Source organism: Cydia strobilella, chromosome 3 (genome assembly GCF_947568885.1).
Source record: "Cydia strobilella chromosome 3, ilCydStro3.1, whole genome shotgun sequence".
Lineage (NCBI taxonomy): Eukaryota > Metazoa > Arthropoda > Insecta > Lepidoptera > Tortricidae > Cydia > Cydia strobilella.
Window position 1 is genome coordinate 4,927,865 of NC_086043.1, and position 26,380 is coordinate 4,954,244.

A 26,380-nucleotide genomic window follows, 5' to 3' on the forward strand; every position below is an offset into this window, starting at 1 on the left:
GTGAAGTTAGGGCTTGTAGAGTTAGAAGCTTGGCTCTACAAGAGATCTGGTTACTTTTTGACAGTGCGAGCCTTGTGGTTTCGTCTTGGCAACATTTTACATGAAAATGTTTTTGGTGGGATATGATTTTTATATAAATGGTTGTATTTTTTATTAAAAAACCTCACTAGTGAAGTTGCAAATATACTGTAAGTCCTAATTACTTGAACAAGACATGACTGTTTCCTATCTTATAGTCTCTGCTTGACGATAGATAAATTAAAAGTAATTGCCAAATTCATTTTATTTGCCTATATGACAAGCAGAAAAGTGACAAACTAATTTTTGTAACTTACCTTAAAATGTAAAACATCGTCTAAAATAAAAACTATCGTGAGACATATTTCAAAATATTTAGATCAGTACGGTTTCACTATTATTTTTAGTCGCTTTTGGCGACATGTTTCGGATTCTTCGGGAATCCTTCCTCAGGCACGAGTATCCGCGGCGGTTGTGGCGGGGAAGGATTCCCAAAGAATCCGAAACATGTCGCCAAAAGCAACTAAAAATAATAGTGAGTAAAACCGTACTGATCTAAATATTTTAAAATAAAAACTATTATAATTATCACATCCTTTAGAACTTAGTACCTAGCTCACTGCTTTTCTCAGCCTCGATGTCCTGGGCTACCAGCTCCCTGGCCCGATGTCTGGTCAGGTGGGTCCTAGACCGGCCATGCCTTATGAGGGTCCTGCTAGAATGACGCACATGTTTCACAATATCACCCTTATATTCACTGTGAACCAACGACGCGACGTATATGAGGATGAGCGTGCGAATCATCACGGTGGCATCGTGCGTGCGTCCGCCACGAGCGCTCGCGGGCTACTGACTGACTGAAACTGAAGTAAGCTGAAGTTTTGAATTTGGAATCCAGTTTGTTACCGCAAGGATTTGTATAAGCGGCCAGTAAGTTTCAATAAGGTTTGTTTACTGCAAACGTATAAAATACATAGTTTTTACACGTAGACGTTTTATAATTGTCAGTTAAAGTTTTGTTTAAAGAAAACGTTTAGGGCCTGACTAAGCTAACTTGGTAACGTGATATTTCTATATAAATGTCTATTAGGGCCACTTGCACTATCCCACTAACCCGGGGTCCATTTGCACCAATCACTAATGGTTTGCACTTCGACTGAAAAAATACTGTAATAAGCAAATTGCAATCACTTAATTGCAATTTGTTTATTACAGTATATTTTCAGTCGAAGCTGTATTAGCTAGGTTAAATTATATTGATAAAAGATTAATTTTCATGGTACCTATCATTTTTACCTACCTAGTATTTATAATGAGGGATTTCGATGTTCCACCTTTGACCGAATTTCATTTTATCAAAGCTTTATGTACTGCGGCATTTAATTAAATAATGTTGTTGAATTATATTATATACTAATAAATTAATCTGTAGTAAAGGATTTTATTACGCTTCATGGTTATTTTGCATTCCGAAGATTAGAGTCATTTTCACCACATCACTCGTAAATTCTTTATTATTCATATCCTCACAAGAGCGGAAAAGTAATTAGATGCAAATTTTGAATCGTTTCCTCATGCTGGCTGGTGGAATTGACTTTTATATGTGGTATTTTCTATAAAAAGGGACCTTATTGTCGATGGCGCTTACGCTATTATTAACGATGCTCCGATATAAATACAATGCCGCGCGACGCTGTGCGGCGTAAGCGCCATCGACAATAAGGTCCCTTTTAATAGAAAATGCCTCATATGATGATTGTGAATGATAAATAATAATAAATGTTTATTGAATTGTCATATTTTACAGTTAGTATTCTCCTCGGCTTGGTGAGGTGAAACATTTTTGTGTTTCACTCGGTAGCAAAGCATTTCGAACCACTCGTTGGAACATCGATAACACGAATTCTAGCCCTTTACCTACGGGGACTTTGAACACCCAGTCACCGCTCAATACGGGCATGTGTTGGCGAGAGTCAGCGTTTGACATAATTTCACTTACTTGTAACTTTTGAAGTACTACAGCTACGTGCTTGAAATTTCACACACACATTAAGTATAATATGTTTAGTTAATAACTAATCACTTGGTGTATTTATATTCACTAATATTCCTTATTTCACGCTTAATATTAATCACTAAGAAATTGAAGATTTTTAAGTTACTATTAGCGAATTTCTCAAGATTAAGTTTAGAAGTATTAGTTTATTATATATGTAACACAACTAAATACTTAATTGATGATAATTATTGACATATTCAAAAAAATCAATTACTTAAAATGTGGCATAAAAACAAATCTCTGCTACTGACGAAAAATAGTGATGTGCGCATATCGATACAACTGTCGATATTTCTGTAAGTACGGGATACAAGCTCAGCAAGTTACATGTTTTCAGTAAAAAATATATTATATTCCAATTTTGTAACTATTTGGACAAAGAAAAGCCAAAAAACTAAAAATAACATTCAAAACACCCACACGTCTCACTCCTACAACAAGTCGATGAAATATAAAACAACACTAGGACCGCCATATTGAGTTCAATTATTTGCGCTTCTGCAGTACGGGTATCAACCCCAGTTGACAGCAAAAAGGCGGTAATTTTAAAAATATGTTTATGTCAGAGCCATCTACCGAAACATTATGATATTTTTTTCTTTGCACCTATATTAATCCCATGACCCGACCATGAAAAAAAACCCGGTTGGTGATAAGGACAAAGCATGGCACTATTTTCTCTTTCCTCTTATAGGAATCGCAATAAGCCTATCTTTCTCTATCAAAGAATGTCAGGACATTGATATAGACAGAGAGGTTTTTGTTCGTCTTAAAGAGGTTTCGAGTTATAGAGGTCAAATATCAGCTTATAGCATCGAGTTATAGAAGTAAAAAAACTATATAAACACTACTACATATATACATAGTATAAAACAAAGTCGTTTCCTGCTGTCTGTCTGTCCCTATGTATGCTTAGATCTTTAAAACTACGCCACGGATTTTGATGCATTTTTTTTAAATAGATAGTTATTTAAGAGGAAGGTTTATATGTACCTATATAATACATCAGCATTCTACCCGTGCGAAGCCAGGGCGGGTTGCTAGTTACATATAAATTGAATCGTTAGTTACTTTGGCTTAATGAGGTTAATTATTCCGAGTTACGGAGGTTTTGGGCCTTAAATGGAAGGGAATAGCATTTTATTTAGTGTTATCGAGGATTTCGCCTTATCGAGATTTCACTGTATGTATTTAATAAAGTAATGAAAGGAAAGTTAAGTCATTCATTAATTATTTATGGTACTACTACTATGGCACTACTGGAAGTTACCAGTTTGGCCAGAGTTTCATAATATTATTTTTATGTCTAAGTATATGCAATAAAATTACACCCTAAGTATCTAACGAGCTTTGGGCATTACTGAGAAATGAAGTAATGGAGCGATTTCTATTTAACTACTTGTTTCGACCTTGAAGATCGGTCACGCTGATCGGTGCATGCGAAACGAAATGAGTCATGCGTGAGATGCACGCCAAACACCAAGACGATCGATCGTATCAAAACCAGTTCAAATCCATAACAACTCGCTCAATCTAAATCGGGCTCTTGGTATATTAATGCCACAGAGAAGAAATAGCCACACAACATACATCAAAAATCACTTGCGTTTCTATGTGTGAACGGTAGTAGGTGTTCAGATATTTTTGAACCCCTCGGCCGCTCTGGTATATCTCATGGCGACTGTACGTACGTTCGAATTGGTCTGACATTCATTGCCAGCGCGAACTACGCGCTACGAGCGTAGCCATTTCAATTTGTAGCGTAAAGCGCATAGCTACGAACAGAGAATTCGCGTAGCGGTTCGCTGGCAGTGAATTGAATGTGTTAATTTTATATTAATCAGAGTTCATCCCTACTTGATGATGATTGGCCTAGCCCTAATTCGTGAACTATCCGGTATCGTTGGCTTGCGTGCTAAAACGAGCAGGTTTCATGTTTTCGCCAATTTTGATGTTAAATGTAACAATTTGTTAAACGCAGCCAACGAGGTCAACTGTGACATGATTAAGGTTAAACACATTACGGTTTCAGTCATGGTTTGTCGTGGGTGGCTCTATCACTAGAGCTTCAAGCAAGCAAACAAATCAAGTAGTCGGTCGAAATTCAAACAACAAAGTCCGAATAATGGACCATTGCGAGGAAGATCGTCTTATAGAAAAGTATCATATTTTCTAGATTCGATTTCTGTAAGATGTAAAGATAGGAATATAGAAATATATGTACCCAATTGTATATTTTTCTTTCGGTTTTCCAGTTTTATAAGAATTTCTGCTAGGAAGTAACTAAGCCATTTTTTTTTACTTCCCGACCGCCGCTCCGATGCGCGAGCGAGACATCGCTTTATACGTGCATAGCCGAGCGCTGTCATGCTCAACCTCATAAGCTGTGATAGCTATCTTTGACTGTGAGGTCGACAGACATGCCCCGATATACTACATCCCTCTAAATTGCTGGTCCCCTGTCCTAGCCGATATAGCTGCAAAGAGTGTAAAAGGAAGCAAAATTCGTATGATTTAAAGTCCAATTTCGAATGCACTTTAAAGGGATATAAAGATAGTACATTTCCAGTATTAGACCGACGACGAGCGCAGTGACATGGCATAGACCAACGTAGTGATGCGAAAGATTAGTATATTTCATTATTTAATATAATATAAATATTCAATCTGCGTAATATGCCAAAAACGTATGATGTGATGAGTTTTATATGTGGTATAAAGTCACCCAGTTTAATTGCAAACTACAATTTTAAATCAAGTCAAATTACTTTTCGGGATGCTTCTAACCTCAAACAATTATTACGTTTGGTTGCGGGATTTCAATGTCCATTATTTCCTCTACATGATCCGATCCGCGCCTAAGCTTAATTACGAAACTACACACACACACCCATACACACACATACAACTCAATCAATTCTAAAAAAAAACTTGTACAGATGTAGGTCATAATTATTTTCCATCGTATTTTCACGGAAACGTACGAAAGTGTCTTGCTATTTTAGTTAGTCTCGGTACAAAAAGTGCTGAGGTTGACTGAAGTAGCATGAAAACATTAATACGAACGTTTCCGAGAAAATACAATAGAAAACAATTACAGCACTACATCTGTACATAAATTTTACAAGATTTAAATCAGAACACACAAATAATAATGCAAAATAAATAAACATACGGAGAACGAAACGGAGAATATGTAAATAAATAACATGGAGGTCTTGTTTGATGTACCTAATAATATAATAAAATATAAAACAACTCGTAGCCGTCTCTAGTTTAATACGAGTAGAAGTAATAACAGTAACAAACATGAGACATTGTCCGATTGGGACTCTTCATAAAAATATCCAGTTGTCTTCGAGAAAATATCCAGCTCAAACTCGAACACACATCGATTTTAAAAATACAGTTCTGAGTTTCTTACTTTGACGTGCGCGAACACTAGGTTTGCAATAATATGGTGCATTGAAACGTTTGATAATGTAATCTCAAAATGTTTTATGTTTTTGTGTAAATCATTAGTGTAGATAGTTTCCGACGTTTGTGTGTTGTGCGGTACATTATTTTATACTTAATCCCTGTTGGAAATTTTGACCCACTTTTACTGTATAAATAAAAAGCAATTTTTGCTTGTTAGTTACATACGGTTAAACACTCTACTTTTCATTTCGAATACGAGGAAAGTAAAATGCATGTATTTTGTTAATAACATGGTTAAGTATACATTTTTATAGTATTTCTTGAGGGTACTTTCAATTAACAATTTAATTTTTCAATTATCAGGCGGGCCGTATGCTTGATTGCCACCGACGTGGTATAAAAAAAAAAAAAAAAAAAAAAAAATAATAATAATAATAATAATAAAAAGTACCGCTGCCGGCGGTACCCTAGGTTAGGTTTTTTATAATGTGTTTATATATTTTTTGTAATGTTTTATAAGTGTTTTTGTATTTTACTTTTATATCCATATTATAAAAACCTAGCCTAAGATGAAAGATAAATAAAGAGAATAATAAAAAAAAAAAAAACAATTCAGGCAAAAGTATCGTTATTTATGGAATGGAGAGTCAAATGTCAAAATGGAAATTTTATAACAAATCCATTTAAAAACTCAAAAAAACTTGGCTTTGTTTATCATACCAGATAATAAAAGGTATATTTTTATTAAAGCACAATAGAAAAATAAACAAAAACAAACATAATAAAACTTACTAAATACTTAATAAAAAATTGATATCTCAAAATATTATAACGATATTGGATAAATAAATAAATACTTAAAAATTGCATTTTGAGCATATTTATTTTATTTTAAAGAAATAATCATTCCACCATGTACGTGTAGAAATGAAAAGGGAAGCTGTGTCGAACGAAATCTTCAGTGCATCTTAGCAAGGGGAGAGCTGTTAAGCTTCAAATCTTAAGAACGTGACTTCACATGTTCCATTTTTAGATATTATCAGACGACGTGACCGTTCCTGAGCCACGAACAAATTGCTGAAGGCCAATTCTAACGTACATTTTGATACCAATATGATATCATTCGCCCGTGCGTCTCGCTTGAGCTAACAAATGGATAAATACGAGTGAAATGCACGCGGGAATGATAACTAAATGACATCACTTTGATATCAAAATCTGTACGTTTGATTTGGCCTCATGGTCCAATGCAGTCAAGATCTCAGATATGTGCAAATATGTGGCGTTACATACATAACACATAAATGAAGTAAGCGCTTCTAATACTTATGTTCCTATGTTTTTGAGTTTAAACCTTTTTTTGAACAAAACAAAGAAACGGCATTTTCTTTTCTTGCAAATCCTTAGCAACCTTTATTCGTCATCACCAAACTATCTTTTTTAAGGCAGTATTTACTTCTTGTAAGTATATTATTTAAAAAAAATATTTTAGGTTAAATTGTAGGTACCTACTATTAGTTCTGACAGAATTAATGAATTCTAACTTGAAGCAATATCATACCATATTGCTAGAAGTATAGGTAGCAATATTGTTTTGGTATAAGTCATATTTATGACGGTTTTATAAAGCACAAGTAAAATGCTCTTATGGATAATAATAGTTATTTATTATCCATACATTTTACCTATTTGCACGTGTATCGTACAACGTTTTACAGTACATATGGCCCTTTAAACTTTCGACATATGCACGAAAAGTGCTCTTTACGCACTAGTGCGAGAAAGTAGCACCATATGTACTGTAATAGTTATTTACGATACAAGTGCGGAAAAGAGGAAATTCGAAACGAGTGGCGATAAATTAAAACACGACCGCAGGGAGTGTTTTAAATCGACACGAGTTGCGAAATACCTATTCGCACGTGTATCGTACAACGTTTTACAGTACATATGGCCCTTTAAACTTTCGAAGTATGCACGAAAAGTGCTATTTGACGCACTAGTGCGAGAAAGTAGCACCCATATGTACTGTAAAATATTTTATCTCTGTTCTTTAGATCTATGTTATCTGTTTAAAGATAAGCGATCTGAATTAAATGATAAATAAAAGTGCAGGAATACAAAATAAGACTTAAAATAATTAATATAACATTTAAAACTTTCGCGTTTTGAACACATATTAAATCACATTCAAAATCGGGTCTATCGCGAATTTATTTTCTTACGTGCACGTGTGTGTTCCTTAAAATGTTTAAATTCGAAAACAGGCTGTTATCTAATGTTAACTCTCAATAGCATATCCCTTTCAAAAAGGGACGAGAGCCCTTGGAATGTGGCAAAGTCTCGTCAAGCATCGTCATTCCTTTTTAAGCGAACACCTTGAATAGTTGCTTGATGGTTGCTTGGTTCTTTGACGGAATCGTGCTAAATAGTTGTAGTTCTTGAAGACGTTGATGTAAGTGAATCTTATTACGTTACTTAGCATACCAGTAGAAAACATCTACATGGATGTATTTCTTCTTCTTCTTCTTCTTTTAAAATTATGGCTTCAGCCCAGTGGGACTATTTCGCCAGTATCAAGGTATTGAGAGGTTTACAAACGACAAAAATTGTACGGTTGTACAAGACAGTGTACGGTGATTTGTTAGCTCTTGTAAATCGATAGCTAGTCTTTACAAGAAGCACGTGGACTACCGGCCGTTGACACCAAGATGGTGGTTAAACGCGCTTCAAAATTAATTCTCCATTCACTGCACACTACCACATTAGTTTACTGTATAATAAGCTATCGATATTACACTTTAAACAATATTAATAAGCAAAAAACAAAGTAATTAATCACGATGCTAACTATCAAGATGGCGCTCGAACCGGAAGTCATGGATGTATTTAATATCTTGTCAGTTGTTCGGAACTGTCAAATTTTTGTTCTAACTGACAGGCCGATATCGTCCGGCGGACTGATAGTCAGTGGACCCCTTTACCTATATTGAACAAATAAATCTTTGAATCTTTTTGAAAAACGCAGGCACGGCACACAAGATGTTACATTATCTGCTAGTGACATACATTTTAACACATAAGTTTAACCAGGTAATAATTACATAAGACCTAGACGAATTGATAAAATAAACCATTTAGTAAATAAACTTAAATTGAATAAAGAACTTAAAATAAGGGTCTTATAAATTTAATAAAAAACGTCCTCTAAATTACTGTCGATGAGAAGTGTAAGTGTACCCAGAAGGCTGGCCATATTTAGCGTACCTATAAGCATTGCCATTTAATGCCGCGTTGAATGGCAATGTTTATAATAAAAAAGTAATCACCCGTTGACCACGAACGCTGTAAAGGGTTCGAAACGTCGCGTCGGGATGTATTATAAATTCAATATACGCGATATAATCCGTTTTCATAGTTTTATTTCATGAGTAACTATCGCGGTAACCGAACACAATATTAAGTAATCGATAAGTTCGATCAAAATACTATTACGCATGTTTATAAACAATTTTCATGTTAAGAGGCCGGTGTCGATTTTAGTCGCTAAAATGTAAAATTGATAGATTAAGTCCGTGAAATTTTACACCTTTTGTTACCTAATTGAAATAACAAGTACTGGTTTCTATTAGCACGTCTTCTTATCTTACCTTTTATCAGATCAATTTTTTGAAAACAGACTCACTAAATCAGTAATGTTTGCTTTTCTGATGGACGTTTAGGTAAACGCGCGTAAAGCACTGATTTTGTCGCTCTTATTTGTAAATTTCGTAAAGTTTGGACGGCTAAACATGGTAATTTTGTATTACACATATCCTGTACTTGACGTTTATCAGACTACATTTTTATTATTATGACTTTGAAGTAGTGTAAATGAAAGTTAGACGAAATAAATTTTCTCCAGAAATTACTTCAAAACAAGTGACAATTTCTCTGAAAATCGACTTAATTTCAACGTAATTTTGATACTTAAACAATCTACAACATTTGCTGAAACTATTCTTATACATGAATTTGTATAATCTACCACCATGATTTTATGGTGTATTTTTAAAAACTGCCTCTTCTCTTCATGCATTACCAGTGACGCACGCTCCCGACCTCATTATTAAAAGGCAAGATGAGAAGACGTGCTAATAGAAATCAATACTTGTTATTTAGATATTACGTAACAAAACGTGTATAATTTCAACGACTAAATCTATCAATTTTACATTTTTGCTCCAAAATCGACTACGGCCTCTTAAGGCCCCGTAGATTCGTGTTCTTCTGCGTTCGCGTGACGTCGGATATCATGTTTTTGAATTTTAATTTGTTGCGAGTTTTAACATAAAAAAAGGAATCGACTAATTCTCTCAAAACTAGAATTGCTCATTTTTAGAAGCAAATTTTGTATATTAGCTTTTATGCCTAAATTGTTACAATTTGCAAGGCAATTGTTACAAGTGCATTTTAGATCTATATTAAATTTTTTTCTATCGAGCAAAAGTCAAAAAATCAGGATTCGAATCGATGGAATCTCTAAAGAAAATTCTTAAGATAACTAATTGATTTTTTGGCAACCGTATTGTGATCTAAAAAATCGGCCAAGTGCGAGTCGGACTCACACACGAAGGGTTCCGTACCATTAACTATAAAAACGGTCACCCATCCAAGTACTGACCCCGCCCGACGTTGCTTTACTTCGGTCAAAAATCACGTTTGTTGTATGGGAGCCACACTTAAATCTCTATTTTATTCTGTTTTTAGTATTTGCTGTTATAGCGGCAACCGAAATACATCATCTGTGAAAATTTCAGCTGTCTAGCTATCACAGATCACGAGATACAGCCTGGTGACAGACGGACAGCGGAGTCTTAGTAATAGGGTCCCGTTTTTACCCTTTGGGTACGGAACCCTAAAAAGCACGGCGTTAGGGAACATGTCCATATACTACGTGACCCATTTTTCACAATTTTATGAACTTCGATTCCATTTTCCATCCAAGCATATTCGCTCACGTGAACGATATCAACCTTGGACATACAATTTTACATTTTTGATTGCGTTGCGTCTCAGACTCTCGAGTAAGCCAGCATGAGTACTCAAGTATACGAATTCTCCTTCACTTAAATTAAATTTCCTTGTGATTTCCTCAAGTACAGGGATCCCAGGATGGAAATTAATGACAATTAATTGGCGAAACCCTCCGAATACTGGTAGTAATCAAAGAACAACACTCAAATCCCAGTACTGTATAAGCGTCTCATTAAAATATTAGGGGCCCGCTTTGTCGCGGTTGTGGATTAAGGGCTATTACTGCAATGTTCTGCCACCAGTGCAGCACTAGCCTTTTTAGTAAACCATAGAGTAACTTATACAGATCTTTAACAAGTTTTTGACAAGTTTTCAGAGATAATAAAATATGACATTGATGCTTCAATGCGGTTTGTTTACAGAGGACCTACCGGGAAGCGCGAATCCGAAATTTCGCTATCTGCCTCTTTATTGCTCGAATATGCAAGAGTGACAGATGTTAGATAACAAAATTTCGATTTTCTTGTTCCGCGATAGACCCTCAGATTGTGGTAGTGGCGCCACCTGCGCAGAGTTTCGCGTAATATTCCCTATTAAGTACCTGCGGAATAAACAAATCTTTCATACCGTCTTTCATTTGTAGAGTGATGCTGTAACCATGTTAACAATGATTTGTACAAAGCTTAATAATTAATGGGATAAATTACGTCCTCATTTCACATTGTGTTATACAGGCTGGAAAAAATTAATGGGCCCTGAAGGGAAAGTGCCTTAAAACCTTAAGTTAGCTTATTTTACTTAAAGGAAACATTCTTTTATTTTTAAAAAGAAACAAAACTGCGTTAGAAGATTTTTCATTTTTTTTCAATTTCGCTTGTCTAAAAATATTCTCGAGTACTAAATATTCGTTTTTATGGATATTTTGTAAGACAGACGAGTGTAAGACCTAATGTTTCTTGGAGAAATGTTAACATTAACATTAGCTGTATGGACTAGTATAATAAAATAGCGAGTGTTTATTTTTTTGGAATTTTAAGTCTGTTCGATTACCGGGCGAGACAAGGGATATTAAAAAATATTTGAATTTATGTTTCTTTTTAAAAAGAAAGGAATGTTTCCTTTGAGTAAAATGAGCTAACTTAAGGTTTTAAGGCCCTTTCCCTCCAGGGCCCATCATTTTTTTCCACACTGTATGTTTTCATTCCGTATAATATTTTATGTTTATGTTACTCATTTTTCAGTGAAAATTACTAGAATGTCCTATTTGTTTTTATGAGCAGACGAATCGTCTGATGGTACAGTCGCCATCAGATATATCGGAGCGGCCGAGGTGCTCAAAAATATCTGAACACGCACTCTAACGCCTTAACAATAGAGGCGTGTTCAGATGTTTGTGAGCGCCTTGGCCGCTCCGATATATCTGATGGCGACTGTACTAATAACTGTTGCCCATGGAGACCTGCTGGATTGCGAATTCGCAAAACTGTTTTTTTTTTAACTGCGTGAAATTAATATAAGAAGCGAAAAAAAAAACTCCGTTTGTACGAAATCACCTGAGGGTGCTCTTAAGAGGAAAGGAGATGATCGATTCTCCATACAAACGTAGTCCTCATTTTCCTCCCTGGATATTGACATTATGGAAAATATTTTTACAGAATTTTATGTATTTAAGTCATAGCCCGACCGTTTGATTTTTTCGTTTTTAGGGTTCCGTACCCCAAGGGTAAAAACGGGACCCTATTACTCAGACTCCGCTGTCCGTCTGTCCGTCTGTCACCAGGCTGTATCTCATGAACCGTGATAGCTAGACAGTTGAAATTTTCACAGATGATGTATTACTGTTGCCGCTATAACAAAAAATGCTAAAAACAGAATAATATAAATATTTAAATGGGGCTCCCATACAACAAACGTGATTTTTTTGCTGCTTTTTTTTCGTAGTGGTAGGGAACCCTTCGTGCGCGAGTCCGACTCGCACTTGGCCTGTTTTTTAAGTTATTATAAAAGTTAAGCGAGAAACAGGTTTCATACCAATTTTTTAATGCTCCTTACTCTTATAATAATGATAAAATCAAGTAAGGCATAGCTATGATTAAAATACATCAACTTGTATAAAAATATTTTCAATATCCAGAGGAAAATGGGGACTACGTTTGTATGGGAAGGCGGTTTCGGGGCGGTCGTCCCCTTTCGTCTTAAGATCGTAACGACTTGGTCCCTGAGCTGATGGCCCTTCACGTCGATCCGATACTCCAGATATATAATAATATACTTTATCTTTCGACCTTTGAGCAGAACTCGAGGGGACTCGACGGTGGTTTTATTTTATTATACACTAGATTTTCTCCCGTGTATTTTGATGATTTCTTAGGGTTCCGTACCTGAAAAGGAAAAAACGGAACCCTTATAGGATCACTCGTGCGTCTGTCTGTCTGTCCGTCTGTGATAGCCTATTTTCTCCGAAACTACTGGATCAATTAAGTTTAAATTTGGTACACATATGTAAGTTTGTGACCCAATGATGGACATGTAATGTGAATACATTAATTTTAAATGTGGGGGCCACTTTTGGGGGGGTAAATGAGAAAATAAAAAAAAGTTTTTCAAGCTATATCGTGTAACATATCAAATGAAAGAGCTTATTGTGAGTATCTCAAATATATATTTTTTATAATTTTAGGAAAACAGTTTAGAAGTTATTCAAGAAAATAGACTCCTATACTACTGGGTCTAAAAACACCTATTATAGGTAGAAATGTGCAGTCAAGCGTGAGTCGGACTTAATTACTTAGTTTTTGTACCGACCCCTACGGGTTTTTAAAGACAATTCACTCACGTTTTACATAAAAATGCATTGTTAAAAGCAGGGACCGGACAACCCTTTCCGCGATAAAACCCTTTCAATGGGCGACACTTAAACACGGCTAACACATTGAAAGACTTTCCCTTTTGAACTGCAAGCCCATTCATACCCTTACCTTTGACTAACCCTTACCGAAAAGCTAACCAAAAATAAGGCTAGCTCTTAATAAGGGTTACCGTTAAGTTAAGCGCTTTTTATAAAGGTTTCCCTTTGCGTGAAAGAGACAGGATTAGTATATATCTACGGTAGTGTATGAAAAGGAAAGAAAATACGTGCCTAGTCAAAGAACGCCGCCGTCGCCGCCGACGATCGCTCGGATTCGAAGTAATGTGTGCTTTATGAACAAGGTAGACGACTTAAATTAGCATGCTTATATGCTAAAAGGGAAGCCCTTTATAAGGCTAACCCTTATAAGCAATATGCAAGGTGTTGGTGAGCGGATGATAAGGGTTTTGTAAGGGTATTTGGGCTACCGATTACTCAAATGTGGTAGCTTTATATAAGGGTTTTTAAAACCAAAACAAAGGGTTTCGTCTGGCAAAGGGTATGGTGAGTTAAGCCTTATGCAATACCCTTATAAAACCTCGATAAGGGATAGCGGGCCGGTCCCTGGTTAAAAGTTGTGTAATTTACGGAATCCTTGGAACGCGAGTCCGGCTCGCACTTGGTCATTTTTTTTCTAAATTACGAACCTTAGTTTTAAAAAGTGTATCATATTTTTGATGCAACTTCACTGCCAAACTAGTTGATAAAGTGCTTTATGCACATATCATAAACCCTCTATGATGCCTTCAAAATCCGTAAATATTGGCCAACATTAAGATAAACTGCTTTGTTACAACAAATTTCTTATCTGTGAAAATGTTGTAATAGCTTCATTACTATAATAGGTCAAACCAAATTGTCAGTAAATAAGAACAAAAAAAACTATACTTACTCGTCCTTTTCTTTTGGGTGCCAGTACTATAAGTAGTGTAAGACAAAGATAGCCTTGATTCTCTCTTTCCATGTTTGAAATAAGACAGTCCTTTGACAAACTCAGACAAGCTAATATATTAAAAATCGATTGATTATCAAAATCGGTAATAACATTCAAATTTCGAACATCTCTGAAAAAAAAGCAATTTGATTTTACCTCTATTTTCTAATATCAGTCGAGATGACGTTTCATTCGAAATGAAATGTGAATTGCATACAATATCGTTGGTATGGAACGACATGGCAATCGGCCCCCGACTATAGTTTGTCTCTGAATAAAAAAGAAATACGGATGTGTAAGAATATTATGTGTTTTGTGTGTGTATGGTACTAAAAAAAAGGGACGTACTCAGAAAGTGACGTACTCAGAAAGTGACATACTCAGAAAGTGACGTACTCCGCTCGAACCGTATAAATTGAGTTACTCTAATAGGTACCTTTGTTGTGCAAACTTCCGTTAGTTTTTCTAGAAAACAGGAAAAAGGTGATTGACCCACAGCTGATTTTTCAATAGCATGATACACCCTTACGAGCATCTTCAAGACTTATCAGACAAGACGAGGATGGTTATATACAATCAACGTCATGTTAGAAAGGGATGTAGCTCAACTAGCATTCGACGCTTAGGCACGCCCGGCCATTAGATAAGTGCTTCAGCCATCAATGTTAAGATAACCAATATTTGTAACTAGGGTTCCGTAGTCATGGCCTTACTGCATTATTTCAAGAGTGGTTAATCCACGGGAAGTTCTAAAGGTTAATAGTGTTTTTTTTTATATAATGCATAAAATTCTCAAGAAGACAGTATCTCAATATATTAGATACGGATTATTTTTCTGTGCGTTGAGCGACAGACAGAAATACTCCAATCATTTTACGGACCGGAAGTGTGGCAAAATGAAAATAATTAATATAGCTAATGTTTTTAGTTTGTCGTGATTTTAGTATCTATACGAACTAGAATCCGACAAAATATCGTTATATGATTTCCTGCACAGGGGTGTATGTACCTATTACAAATGTTGTTTTTTTTTTCTGCAGGATTTTTATGAAAATATATTTTCTAGGTCGTCTAATAAGCACCTAAACAAAGTACGACTTATTACTATTTGTTTCTAGAATATTGAGACCTGTAAGATACCTATAGTTCATGCCGTACATTTGTATGTATATTTATTAGCTTTAAGTGTACAATTTTTCTTTGATTTCGCTTTTACAAATTGTAAGCAAATATGTCATTATGCTTGCAGATAAAAATAATACTTACTTACTTACTCCGTTGGCTCAGCGACTGTGCGAACTCTCGCCAATTGGTGACCCGAAGTTCGCGAAGATCCGCCTCCACCATGTCGCACCAGCGATACCTGGGGCGTCCAGTCTTCCTGCTGGGCGGCCCAGGTATGCTCTTTTCACGTTCCGATCCTCATCCATTCGCCCTGACATTCAAGGAAGAAAATATGCTGCTAGTGGCCGAGAGGAAGATCCTCCGTAAGATACTGGGCTCCAAAATAAGACCGAATGGAAGCTGGACAGTCCTTAGGAACCATGAGATTGAAGACCTAGTGGCTGAACCTCATCATGGGAGAAACTAAAGCTTAGAGACTCCGTTGGTTGGGCCATCTTGAGATTAAATAATAATAATAAAACCTACCTACATCCGGGTAGAATGTTGGTAAGATTCCTGCATATAATTATGTGTAATTATGATACTAGAATGATTTAAAAAAATTGGCTATTATAATTTAATGTTTTACTCAATTGTACCTTTACTGGGCTATAAGCGGCGCGCGGCCAATGTGACCGCTGCTCGCTCAGCTCAGTAAGTGCCTAATGATGGAGACCTAGGCTCTCGGAAACATGTGACGCGAGTGACAAAAAAACGGCCAAGTGCGAGCGGACTCCGCACTTGGCCGTTTTTTAGTATTTGTTGTTATAGCGGCAACAGAAATACATCATCTGTGAAAATTTCAACTGTCTAGCTATCACGGTTCATGAGATACAGCCTGGTGACAGACAGACGGACCGACGGACAGACGGACAGCGGAGTCTTAGTAATAGGGTCCCGTTTTTACCCTTTGGGTACGGAACCCTAAAAAATATGGTTGTTGTAAAGTCGGTTTACGGACGATAATTTTGTGTGATAACGTCATAAGAAAACATTGATGAAAAGGCCGTAACGTTACCATGGAGATCTGTCCACAACGTTACCATGTAGATCTGTCCACAACGTGACACTTTTTCGTGCATGCTACCGGTGTTCATCGATTTATAAGACGTTATCACGTCAATGAGTTAAACCGTAAAATTAGTTTTAAATTTTTTTTTTTAATTACTAATGGCTTCGTCTTTTCTAAATTAATCTGAAGTTAAGGGGCCCACTGACTATCAGTCCGCCGGACGATATCGGCCTGTCAGTTAGAACAAAAATAAGACATTTCCGAACAACTGACAGGCCGATATCGTCCGGCGGACTAATAGTCAGTGGGCCCTTATACAATAAATAACGTGGTTTTAATTATTATGCAAATCATGGGCAATTTATGAAATAAATAGGTAATTATTATAAGAAAGTAAATTAAAAAATCAAATAATTTTTAACCAATATTAAATGGTGCAACATTTTAAAGGTACAACAACAATCTGTGTGATATATTAAAATAAAAGCAACTTAGAAAATAAAATCCTCTTCTCCAGACCAGTAAAGACAAACTCGCGAATTTTTACAATATGTTGCACAGACACTTAACAAAGTTACAAGAGAACATAACAAAGACATAACCAGAAAAGCGCTCTAGCTCTAGATATTATTGCACGAGAAGATAAAAAAAACCGGCCAAGTGAGAGTCGGACTCGCCCACCGAGGTTTCCGTACTTTTTAGTATTTGTTGTTATAGCGGCAACAGAAGGACAGACGGGACAGACGGACAGCGGAGTCTTAGTAATAGGTTCCCGTTTTTACCCTTTGGGTACGGACCCCTAAAAAAGACTTGGTACCTGGGCGAATCAACTTTTAGAACACTTAATGTCGTCTCCCTAGACTTCCTAGCATAGAAAAATCGCTTTTTCAAAACCCATGTTGATTTTTTTACTTTTTTGTTTACACGGGCATTATTAGATACATAAGTATTAATTTAACATATTAAAATTAACAATTTGATCAGATAAAAGTTACATTTTGTACGGTAACTCTAGGTAGTCTAAAACAAGAAATCAGTGTTCTAAAAGATGATTTACCCACCTACATATACGTACGTTATCGCGCTTTAAAGTGCATGTTATTATAGGTATTCATATGCCATGAGTTATCAGCATGCTTCATTGATATTATGTTCAGTTAGCATGTACTCATGAGCATCATGTCAGCATGAGTAGTAAGAGATGAAACTACGCGCAAAATATATCTGCCACCCTGGATAATTTTTTCAAATAGATAAATCTCGAGTATCTGAGGGCCGGTCGACGTGTCGCCTCTCTGCCGCACTTGTAAATTCGTACGTAAGTGTGACAGGGAGGCAACACGTCGACCGGTTCGCGGTAGGCCCCCTGTTCAGAAATATCTCTTTTTGTTAAGCTGTTGCAGAATACAGCTATAGTATATAGGTACTTTTGAGGCGTAGTTTCATCTGCCACTTTTGTTACCAGGCCCCGTAGACAACATGCCAATCGCTAACGCTACGTACCGAACGAAACGCAACTGTCACTGTCACGCTAATATGGAAGAGTGGTAGAAAGACAAAGCGATTCGATAGCGAAGCGCTAGCAATCGTCAACTTGGCTAGGCCGCCTGTACAGTCATCCGTTTGTATTCCTGACTCAGATAGGTACTTTTAAGTTATCTAGTTAAAAATTTGCAATTTCCCAAACAACTTTTAAGGTGCGCCGGTCAGCGCAATCTGAAAGGCCCTTCAACGTCACGAGAGCTCTCCTGATATTTTATCTCATTATCTCTTTGAACAACAAGCACAGTGTTCGAAACTTTGGGGAAAACTACTGTCTCTTGTAACTACACAGGCAAAGTAAAAGGCGTTGAGAAAATTTATTTACGCAGTAAGAGGAAAGTCGTTTTTTCGGCTAGCTTCGTGACGGGAGTCAGCGAAAAATTATATTTGGCTTTTTTCCGTAACGTGTTTTAAGTAGGTAACTTAAAACTACTGATTACAATTAGTTTTAACCGAGGAATTCTGTACAAAATGATTTTGACTAAACCAGTTAAAACAAGTTATTAAGCAAAGCATGTCGCGAAAACTAATTGGGACTGAAAATATGTAGGGTTAAGTGGGGTAAAATGAGACGTGGGCAAAAATAAGACAAGATAATATTTGACTAGAGTCAAGTGGAAACTAATAGGTATTTATGAAAACTAACATAACTACAGTAGGTAAACAGTAGTTATATAAATAATATAAATATGGGGTTCTTCAAAAAATAAGTGTACAGGTTTTTAAAATGTCGGCAACGCGCATGTAACACCTCTGGAGTTGCATAAATAGGCTACGGTGACTGCTTACCATCAGGCGGGCCGTATGCTTGTTTGCCACCGATGTGGTATTAAAAATAAGCCAATAAGCAACTCGTAGAAAAATCATAATTCATCCAGCTCATACAAAATTCGTAGCACGTATCATCCCTAACGCAAAGGTATGTCTCAGTGAAGTTATGAACTATCAACTGATCTATATAAAACATCTTATCTTTCCTTTTTATAGTCAGTACTTAAGTGTGGAAGTAGTTTAGGCTAAGAGGTCAGTGGACCACTTTACTTGAAATATGTAGTTAGACCAAGATAAGTCTGCAACGATTTTGATAGCACACGCAGTGCAAGTGTTATTTTAAACGTCAAACTACTACAAAATTATGACGTATAAATAACGCACTGCGTAGTGCGTATGCTATCAAAATCGTTGCACTTTTCTTGGTATAACTCTAGGACTGAAAAACATGTACTATCTCAGAAGTAGTCTAATTTTAAAACAATAATTGGTCCTACTATAGTCGTATAAATAACAAAACAAGTTAAGATTTTAACCTCAGAATCAGCCTCCGGATACAGTATGAAAGAAACTGCCCCGTGTACAGATTTTCTTTTATCTATGTACATGTGCCGGGACAAAATTTGAAATTTTCGCATGTAATGATTTAGATTTTTTTATTCATATTTTGGTATGGATACTGAAATTTTCCCTTTCCTAAATATTTTTTTTTGTGTTTCGCTCTATTTCCTGATACGTTTGACTATATACAAAACCCATAAAAAAAACAATTTACCTAGTTAATCTAGAAATAATATAAAATAACATTAATCCATACTAATATTATAAATGCGAAAGTGACTGTCTGTCTGTCTGTCTGTTACCTCTTCTCCGCTGAACCGATTTTGATGAAATTTGGTAAAGATATAGTTTGAGTCCCGGGGATGGACATAGTGTAGTTTTTTTTTTTTTATTATAAACTGATCGGCGATTGGCCCTAGTCACACCTGATGGAAAGTGAAGACAGGGCCTAAGATGGAGCTCACCAGTTCAGTAACAGCCTATTCATTCTTGTTTTAAAGAGACCGAGGTCATATTGATCAGGGAATACAGATGGCGGGAGCGCATTCCATTCCTTAGCCGTCCGATAGTTTTTATCCCAGAAATCCCCCTTTAAGGGGGTGAAAAGGGGGGGGGGATCAATAACCGCTGAACCGATTTAGTTGAAATTTGGTATAGAGATAGTTTGAGTTCCGGGGAAGGACATTTAATTTTTATCCTAGAAGTCATCCTTCAACGGGGGTGAAAAGATTGTATGAGGACTCGATAAAAAGCAAATAGGATAAAAAATAAGCTACCCAAATTACTAATTCCACGCAGACGAAATCGCGGGCAAAAGCTAGTTCATTTCTAAAAATGTGAAACGCGGACTACGTAATAATCATTACAAATTAAATTTAACCACAATTGCTATCCTCATGATGCTATCATACGGGTACAGTAATAAAAAGTAAGTAATAATGTTCCCGGATAACAGATCATAAAGCCTTAGCGACAAACTTAACTTTGCCGATCTCTGTCAGCTAGCTCCTTGAGTTTCATTCGCAAGTTTAAATTTTCGACCACTTTTAAATAACTTTGTCCAGATAATACAAGCTTTTAGGTATCGTTGGAGTGCTGACGAAAAATGTTTCAGATTTTGTCGGAAATTCTCATATTGTACGCAAGATGTTTTTGGCTTTTATTTGTAATTAAGTGGTATAAAACTCTGTTATTGAAGTAAGAAATGGTAACCTGAGCACGGTATGTTCCAGGCGGGGAAATAAAGGCAATATTTTTCAATTTTGTTGCCACCCAGTTGGTCGTGGGACGGGGAGGCGGAGGAGTACACCACTTTTGCACTAGAGCAGAATCGTATCACTTTCTGCGCACTTTTTAGAACAACAACGACCCACTTTCAGAGCATGAGATATGAAATAAAAATTTGGTATACCTCTCCCATCGAATGGATGTCCCTATGCTTTGTTGCATCATATTTATTTTGGTTAAGCTTTAAAAAACATTGCAAGAGTATGATTTTACTGTATCTTTATTACTTAAAAAATCTTAAAATGTTACATTTGTAGATAAATGAAGCTGCATCCATGTAAAAATAGTCACAGGGACCATAATTAAAAAAGGTAAAAAAATGCTTTCTTACAGAAAATTTCATAGTCGGCGTGCAAGCCCTCAAACAAAATGAAACACTAGCATTGTATTAGAAGATTTCTGAATTCAAACTGCAATTATAGTCAGCAGAACGGCTAGACGCCTAGCTAACCGTTTCAAGAACTTAATTGGCACTTTTTCTCTATTCAACGGCATAGTCAGCACATGAGCAGCTGTTTCAGATGTGAATTAAGCCACAGGCTCTGCAAAAACGTACGTAATAGACTGTATATTTAACTCTGTAATGCCTTTTTTAAAACGTTTTTTGAAGTAAAACTTCTTTAGGCGCGGCTAGAGGTATGGATGGTAAAGAAAAGATGCCAATCTCTTATGGTAGAATTGTTGCAAAAGTGACCGCTTTCAGCTTTAAATAATAGTTCCTAATCTCTCCGGTGGCGCTAGTTAGGCTCTGGGACATGAGTATAACATGAACCATATAAGGCAACAAATAACCCGACCAAATTACGTAGGTTGTTTTTGGTAGTATTTCGGTGTATGGTGGCGCTGCCTAATTACTGTTTTTTGATGGACACTTTTCATAAATAGAGATTTGGCTCCTTTATACAGTCTCCATGACTAGAGGGTAACTTAGATTTTTTTCTGACGGAAGTAATGCTCAGTAGTGACACGCACAATAGGACACATGTCAAAGTGCCAACATAGCGATAAACGTCAAAGAAGTTTTACTTCAATAGCGCGTAAAGATTACACGCACACACTTTTTTTGCGATTGTTAATGCTTGCTGCTTAATATTGGACGTCTCCTAGTCGGTAGTGACCCTGCTCACGAAGCAGGCGGTCTCGGGTTAGAATCCCGGTAAGGGCATTTATTTGTGTGTTCATCTATATTTGTTCTTAAGTTATGGATGTTATCTATGTATCTAGGTTTGTATTTATCTATTAAACGTATGTTTGGGGCTGGGGCAATCTACTACGAGTAATCATCATCATCATCATCATGTCAGCCGATAGACGTCCAATGCTGGACATAGGCCTCCCCCAAGGCTCGCCACTCCGACCGATCCTGTGCCGCTCGCAACCACCGAATTCCCGCGACTTTCACCAGGTCGTCGCTCCATCTCGTTGGAGGCCTACCGGCAGTTCGTCTTCCGGTACGCGGACGCCACTCCAGAACCTTCCGGCCCCACCGGCCATCAGTTCTGCGAGCAATGTGCCCCGCCCACTGCCACTTAAGGTTTGCAATTCTGCGAGCTATATCGGTGACCCTAGTTCTACTGCGGATATCATCATTTCTGACTCTATCACGCAGAGAAACCCCGAGCATAGCTCTCTCCATTGCCCTTTGCGTGACCTTGAGCCTTCTTATGAGGCCCATCGTTAGCGCCCACGTCTCAGATCCGTATGTCATCACTGGCAACACACACTGGTCAAAGACTTTTGACTTAAGACACTGCGGCAATTTGGACGAAAAGATACTGTGGAGCTTCCCGAACGCTGCCCAACCGAGTCGGATTCGACGAGTGACCTCTTTCTCGAAGTTGGACCTACCTAACTGGACTGTTTGTCCTAGGTATACATAATCGTCAACAACTTCGAGCGCAGAGCCTCCGATTAATACGGGAGTTGGCACAACATGGACGTTAGACATGATCTTCGTCTTGTCCATGTTCATTTTCAGACCAACTCGTTCAGATACTCTGCTGAGATCAGCGAGCATCGCACTGAGGTCCTCCATGGTCTCAGCCATGACTACGATATCATCGGCAAACCGAAGGTGAGTGATGTACTCGCCATTTACATTGATGCCTCGTCCTTTCCAGTCCAGAACCTTAAAGGCATCCTCCAATGCAGCGGTGAACAGCTTTGGGGAGATTACATCTCCTTGTCTGACTCCCCGCTGCAATGGAATAGGCTTCGAGCTCTGGCCCTGTAGTCGGACGGACATGGTGGCGTTTTCGTACAGACACTTCAGCACTTCGATATACCGGTAGTCGATTTGGCACCTTTGGAGAGACTGCAGCACAGCCCAAGTCTCGATCGAATCGAAGGCTTTCTCGTAGTCCACAAATGCAAGGCAAAGGGGGAGGTTATATTCCTCAGTCTTCTGTATAACCTGCCGCAACGCATGTATGTGGTCTACGGTACTATAGCCTTTACGGAAACCTGCTTGTTCGGGAGGCTGGAAGTCGTCAAACCTGCGTGCGAGACGGTTCGTGATGACTCTCGAAAACAGCTTGTAGACATGGCTCAGAAGTGAGATGGGTCTATAATTCTTCAGCAAGGTGTTATCACCTTTTTTGAAGAAGAGCACCACCACACTTCTGTTCCACGCTTGCGGCGTTTTTCCTTCGCGCATGACGGAAGTAAACAGCGTCTGAAGGGCCTTAAGGACTGGTTTACCACCCGCCTTCAGGAGTTCGGCCGTAATTCCGTCATCACCTGGGGCTTTGCCATTCTTAAGTTGTTTGAGAGCCATACTAATCTCGTACAGGCTGACGTCCGGGATATCTTCGGTATAGTGTCGAGTTAGTCTAGCTCTAGGGTCTCTAGCTAGATCCACGACGGGTGCTCGGGTTGTTGTGTATAACTGTCCATAGAACTTCTCGACTTCTCCCAAGAGCTCAGGTTTGGATGAGATGATCCTGCCGTCGTCGGTCTTCAGTTTTGTCAGTTGGCTTTGGCCAATAGACAGATCTCTGGCAAACACCTTCGAGCCTCTGTTGCGCTTGATAGCCTCTTCAATACTGTTAGTATTGAATCGGCGTATATCTCGCTTCAGAGACTTCGAGATCCGTCTGTTGAGCTGCCTATAACGACAAACGTCACCTGACGACTGCAGAATCATCTCACGCCTCACCTCCATGAGCTTGAGAGTGGAGTCCGAGAGTTTCTTGGTTCTTGTACGACGAGTCTTGAAGAACTTGGACCCGACCGTATGAACAGCTTCCACAAACCCGTCGTTGTAATCGTCCAGGTCGCTAGCTAGGCATTCGAACCGGTTTTGAAGTTCGAGCTGAAAGCTCTCGGGGTTTTGGAGCTGGGCCGGTGCCGGGCGGAGCGTAGACTTTATCAGTCGAGATCTCTCAAGCCTAAATTGAATATTCAGTGTGCCTCTTACCATACGGTGATCGCTCCCGGTTTTGACCGAATTGATCACAGAAACATCACTGAATATTTGCTTCTTCGTCGACATGATAAAGTCGATCTCATTCCTTGTTGCACCATCAGGGCTCACCCAGGTCCACTTCCTGTGCTCACGTTTCCTGAAGAAGGAGTTCATCATATAGAGTCCTTCCTTCTCCATGAAACCAGCCAGTAGGTGGCCCCGGTGATTCCTACGCCCCACTCCAAATTGCCCCACTCTCAGCTCTTCACCGTCTCGTTTGCCCAGCTTAGCGTTGAAGTCCCCCATAACAACTGTGAAGTGAGTTTTGGAGCTATGCATGGCTCTGGAGATATCCTCATACATAGCCTCCACCTCATCGTCGGAGTGTGTCGAGGTCGGTGCGTAGACTTGTATGACCTTCAACGAATAACGTTGGGTCATTCTGAGTACAAGGCACGCTACCCTGTTCGACACACTCTCGATCTTCACCACGTTGTTTACGAGGGACTTGTGGACGATAAACCCGACACCTCCCTGGGACCGTTGTTCGCCCTCCCGGAAATAGAGCAAGTTGCCGGAATTCAGAGTTATCATGTCCTCCCCCTCTCTACGGACTTCCGATAACCCTATGATTCCCCAACGTAACCTGCTTAATTCTTCCTCCAGTTCTAATAACTTTTCGTCGGTCCGCAGCGTACGGCAGTTGTATGTTGCCAGGGCCAAGGGTCGTCGGTTATGGTAGCCGGGCCTCTGCCGGTGATTCACTGTAGCACCCCCTGCCCCGCCATTACCCTGGCCGCTACCGGAGCCAGGAATAGCGGGGCTGCCGGGGACTAGGGGTCTGGGTTTTATTTGTGTCTGCATTATTTTGTTTTTTGTTTTTATCCCTTGGGGGGGATTGCCGTAGTCGCCACGCTTGGCAGGCGGGTTGGCGACCGCAGTTTGATAGAGGTAGTTCTCGGAGGACGCTGCTGCCCATCCACCGGATTTCCTTCAGTCGCCTCTTACGACACCCACGGAAAGAGAGGGGGGGTGGTGCTATTCTTACCCGGCACCACTACGAGTAATACGACCCCAAAAAATTATTTATTTATTATTTAATATGCGGCCACTTCTCCGTATTTGTGTTTAGAGATGTGATCCGAACTCAGGCAGCCTAACGATATTTTTATAGCCACAAAATTAAATTTACTCAAGCAAGAAAATGTTTAGTACACAAAATAAAAAAGTAATATTATTGAAATATAAAAAGTACACTATTATATAGGCTACTCTCCAAATTGGCATGATGACAGCAATAAAGAATTATGGAAATAATGGTTTCAAAGAAACATGAAATATGATTCTTAAAAGTGGTTCAATTTCAGTATAAACATTAGGATTATTAATATTTTCAATAAAATAAAAGTGCAAAATTCTCCAATCGGCCATTTTGACTGAAACACCATTCAAAAGCGAGCCAAACCGTGACGTCATTACTCCATGACATATTTCTTTGAGCAGCATAGACAACCTCATTGACCGTAATCCATACGTGTCCTCACCAAAGTTTGAATGTTAAAAAAAATATTTCACCATTAAACATTTATTACGTACAAAAAATATTATTACATGAAATAAAGTAAATATTTATTTGATATTATATAAACTAAATGCTTAATAAAACGATATGTCCCAAAAAAATGTTTTAAGTATTTGGCTGAATGGAAATCATTGCCATGTTGACTGTCGTAAACACAAAAAATTAAAAAGTAAAACCGGCGCCCAGTATTTTCACTCAAAATTTACATGTTAAATTCATCTTTAATTGCAACCGTGTGAGAGTTTTTCTATAAAATGAGTTATTGTGATAAATTTTTGTAATGTATTTATCTTCTCTAATTGAAATAGTGTATAGTGCTAAATTAACAATATCATTCGCGTTCAAGGGAAAATTCGTAACTGTAATTATGTAAAGTAATATATTCGTGTGTAAAGTACTCATGTAAACAATGTCTACCACCCTACCACCAACTAAACCGTGACGTCACAAATGGACGAGACGCGGAGTAGCTGTGGAGTAGCAATAAAAAAATGCAATTATTTATCGAATTTAAACTATCGTGAGACATATTAACTTATCTAACATAGCGGTTTCACTCACGTGTTTTTAGTCACTCGCGTGACATGTTTCGAAGAGCCTAGGTCTCCATTTTCAAGCACTAACAGTGCCTGAGTGAGTAGCGGTCACGACGGATGGGCGTCACGTACTGGACGGGTGGGTGGGACCGTGTTTGTACGTG

General features: G+C 38.0%; 1 protein-coding gene and 1 long non-coding RNA gene across 2 annotated transcripts in view; both read right to left on the reverse strand.

Moving 5' to 3' along the window:
• The window catches only part of LOC134755639 (metabotropic glycine receptor), a 128,794-nt gene extending 127,929 nt beyond the window's left edge, over window positions 1-865 (reverse strand). The window contains exon 1 of the mRNA XM_063692157.1: window positions 630-865. Coding sequence (XP_063548227.1) covers window positions 630-822 — 193 coding nt within the window. The 5' untranslated portion in view covers window positions 823-865. The remainder of the gene's footprint in view (window positions 1-629) is intronic.
• LOC134755706 (uncharacterized) overlaps window positions 1-17,232 on the reverse strand; it is a 255,660-nt gene extending 238,428 nt beyond the window's left edge. The window contains exon 1 of the long non-coding RNA XR_010129076.1: window positions 17,185-17,232. This is a non-coding gene — a long non-coding RNA (uncharacterized LOC134755706). The remainder of the gene's footprint in view (window positions 1-17,184) is intronic.
• Between the last annotated feature and the right edge of the window lie 9,148 nt (window positions 17,233-26,380).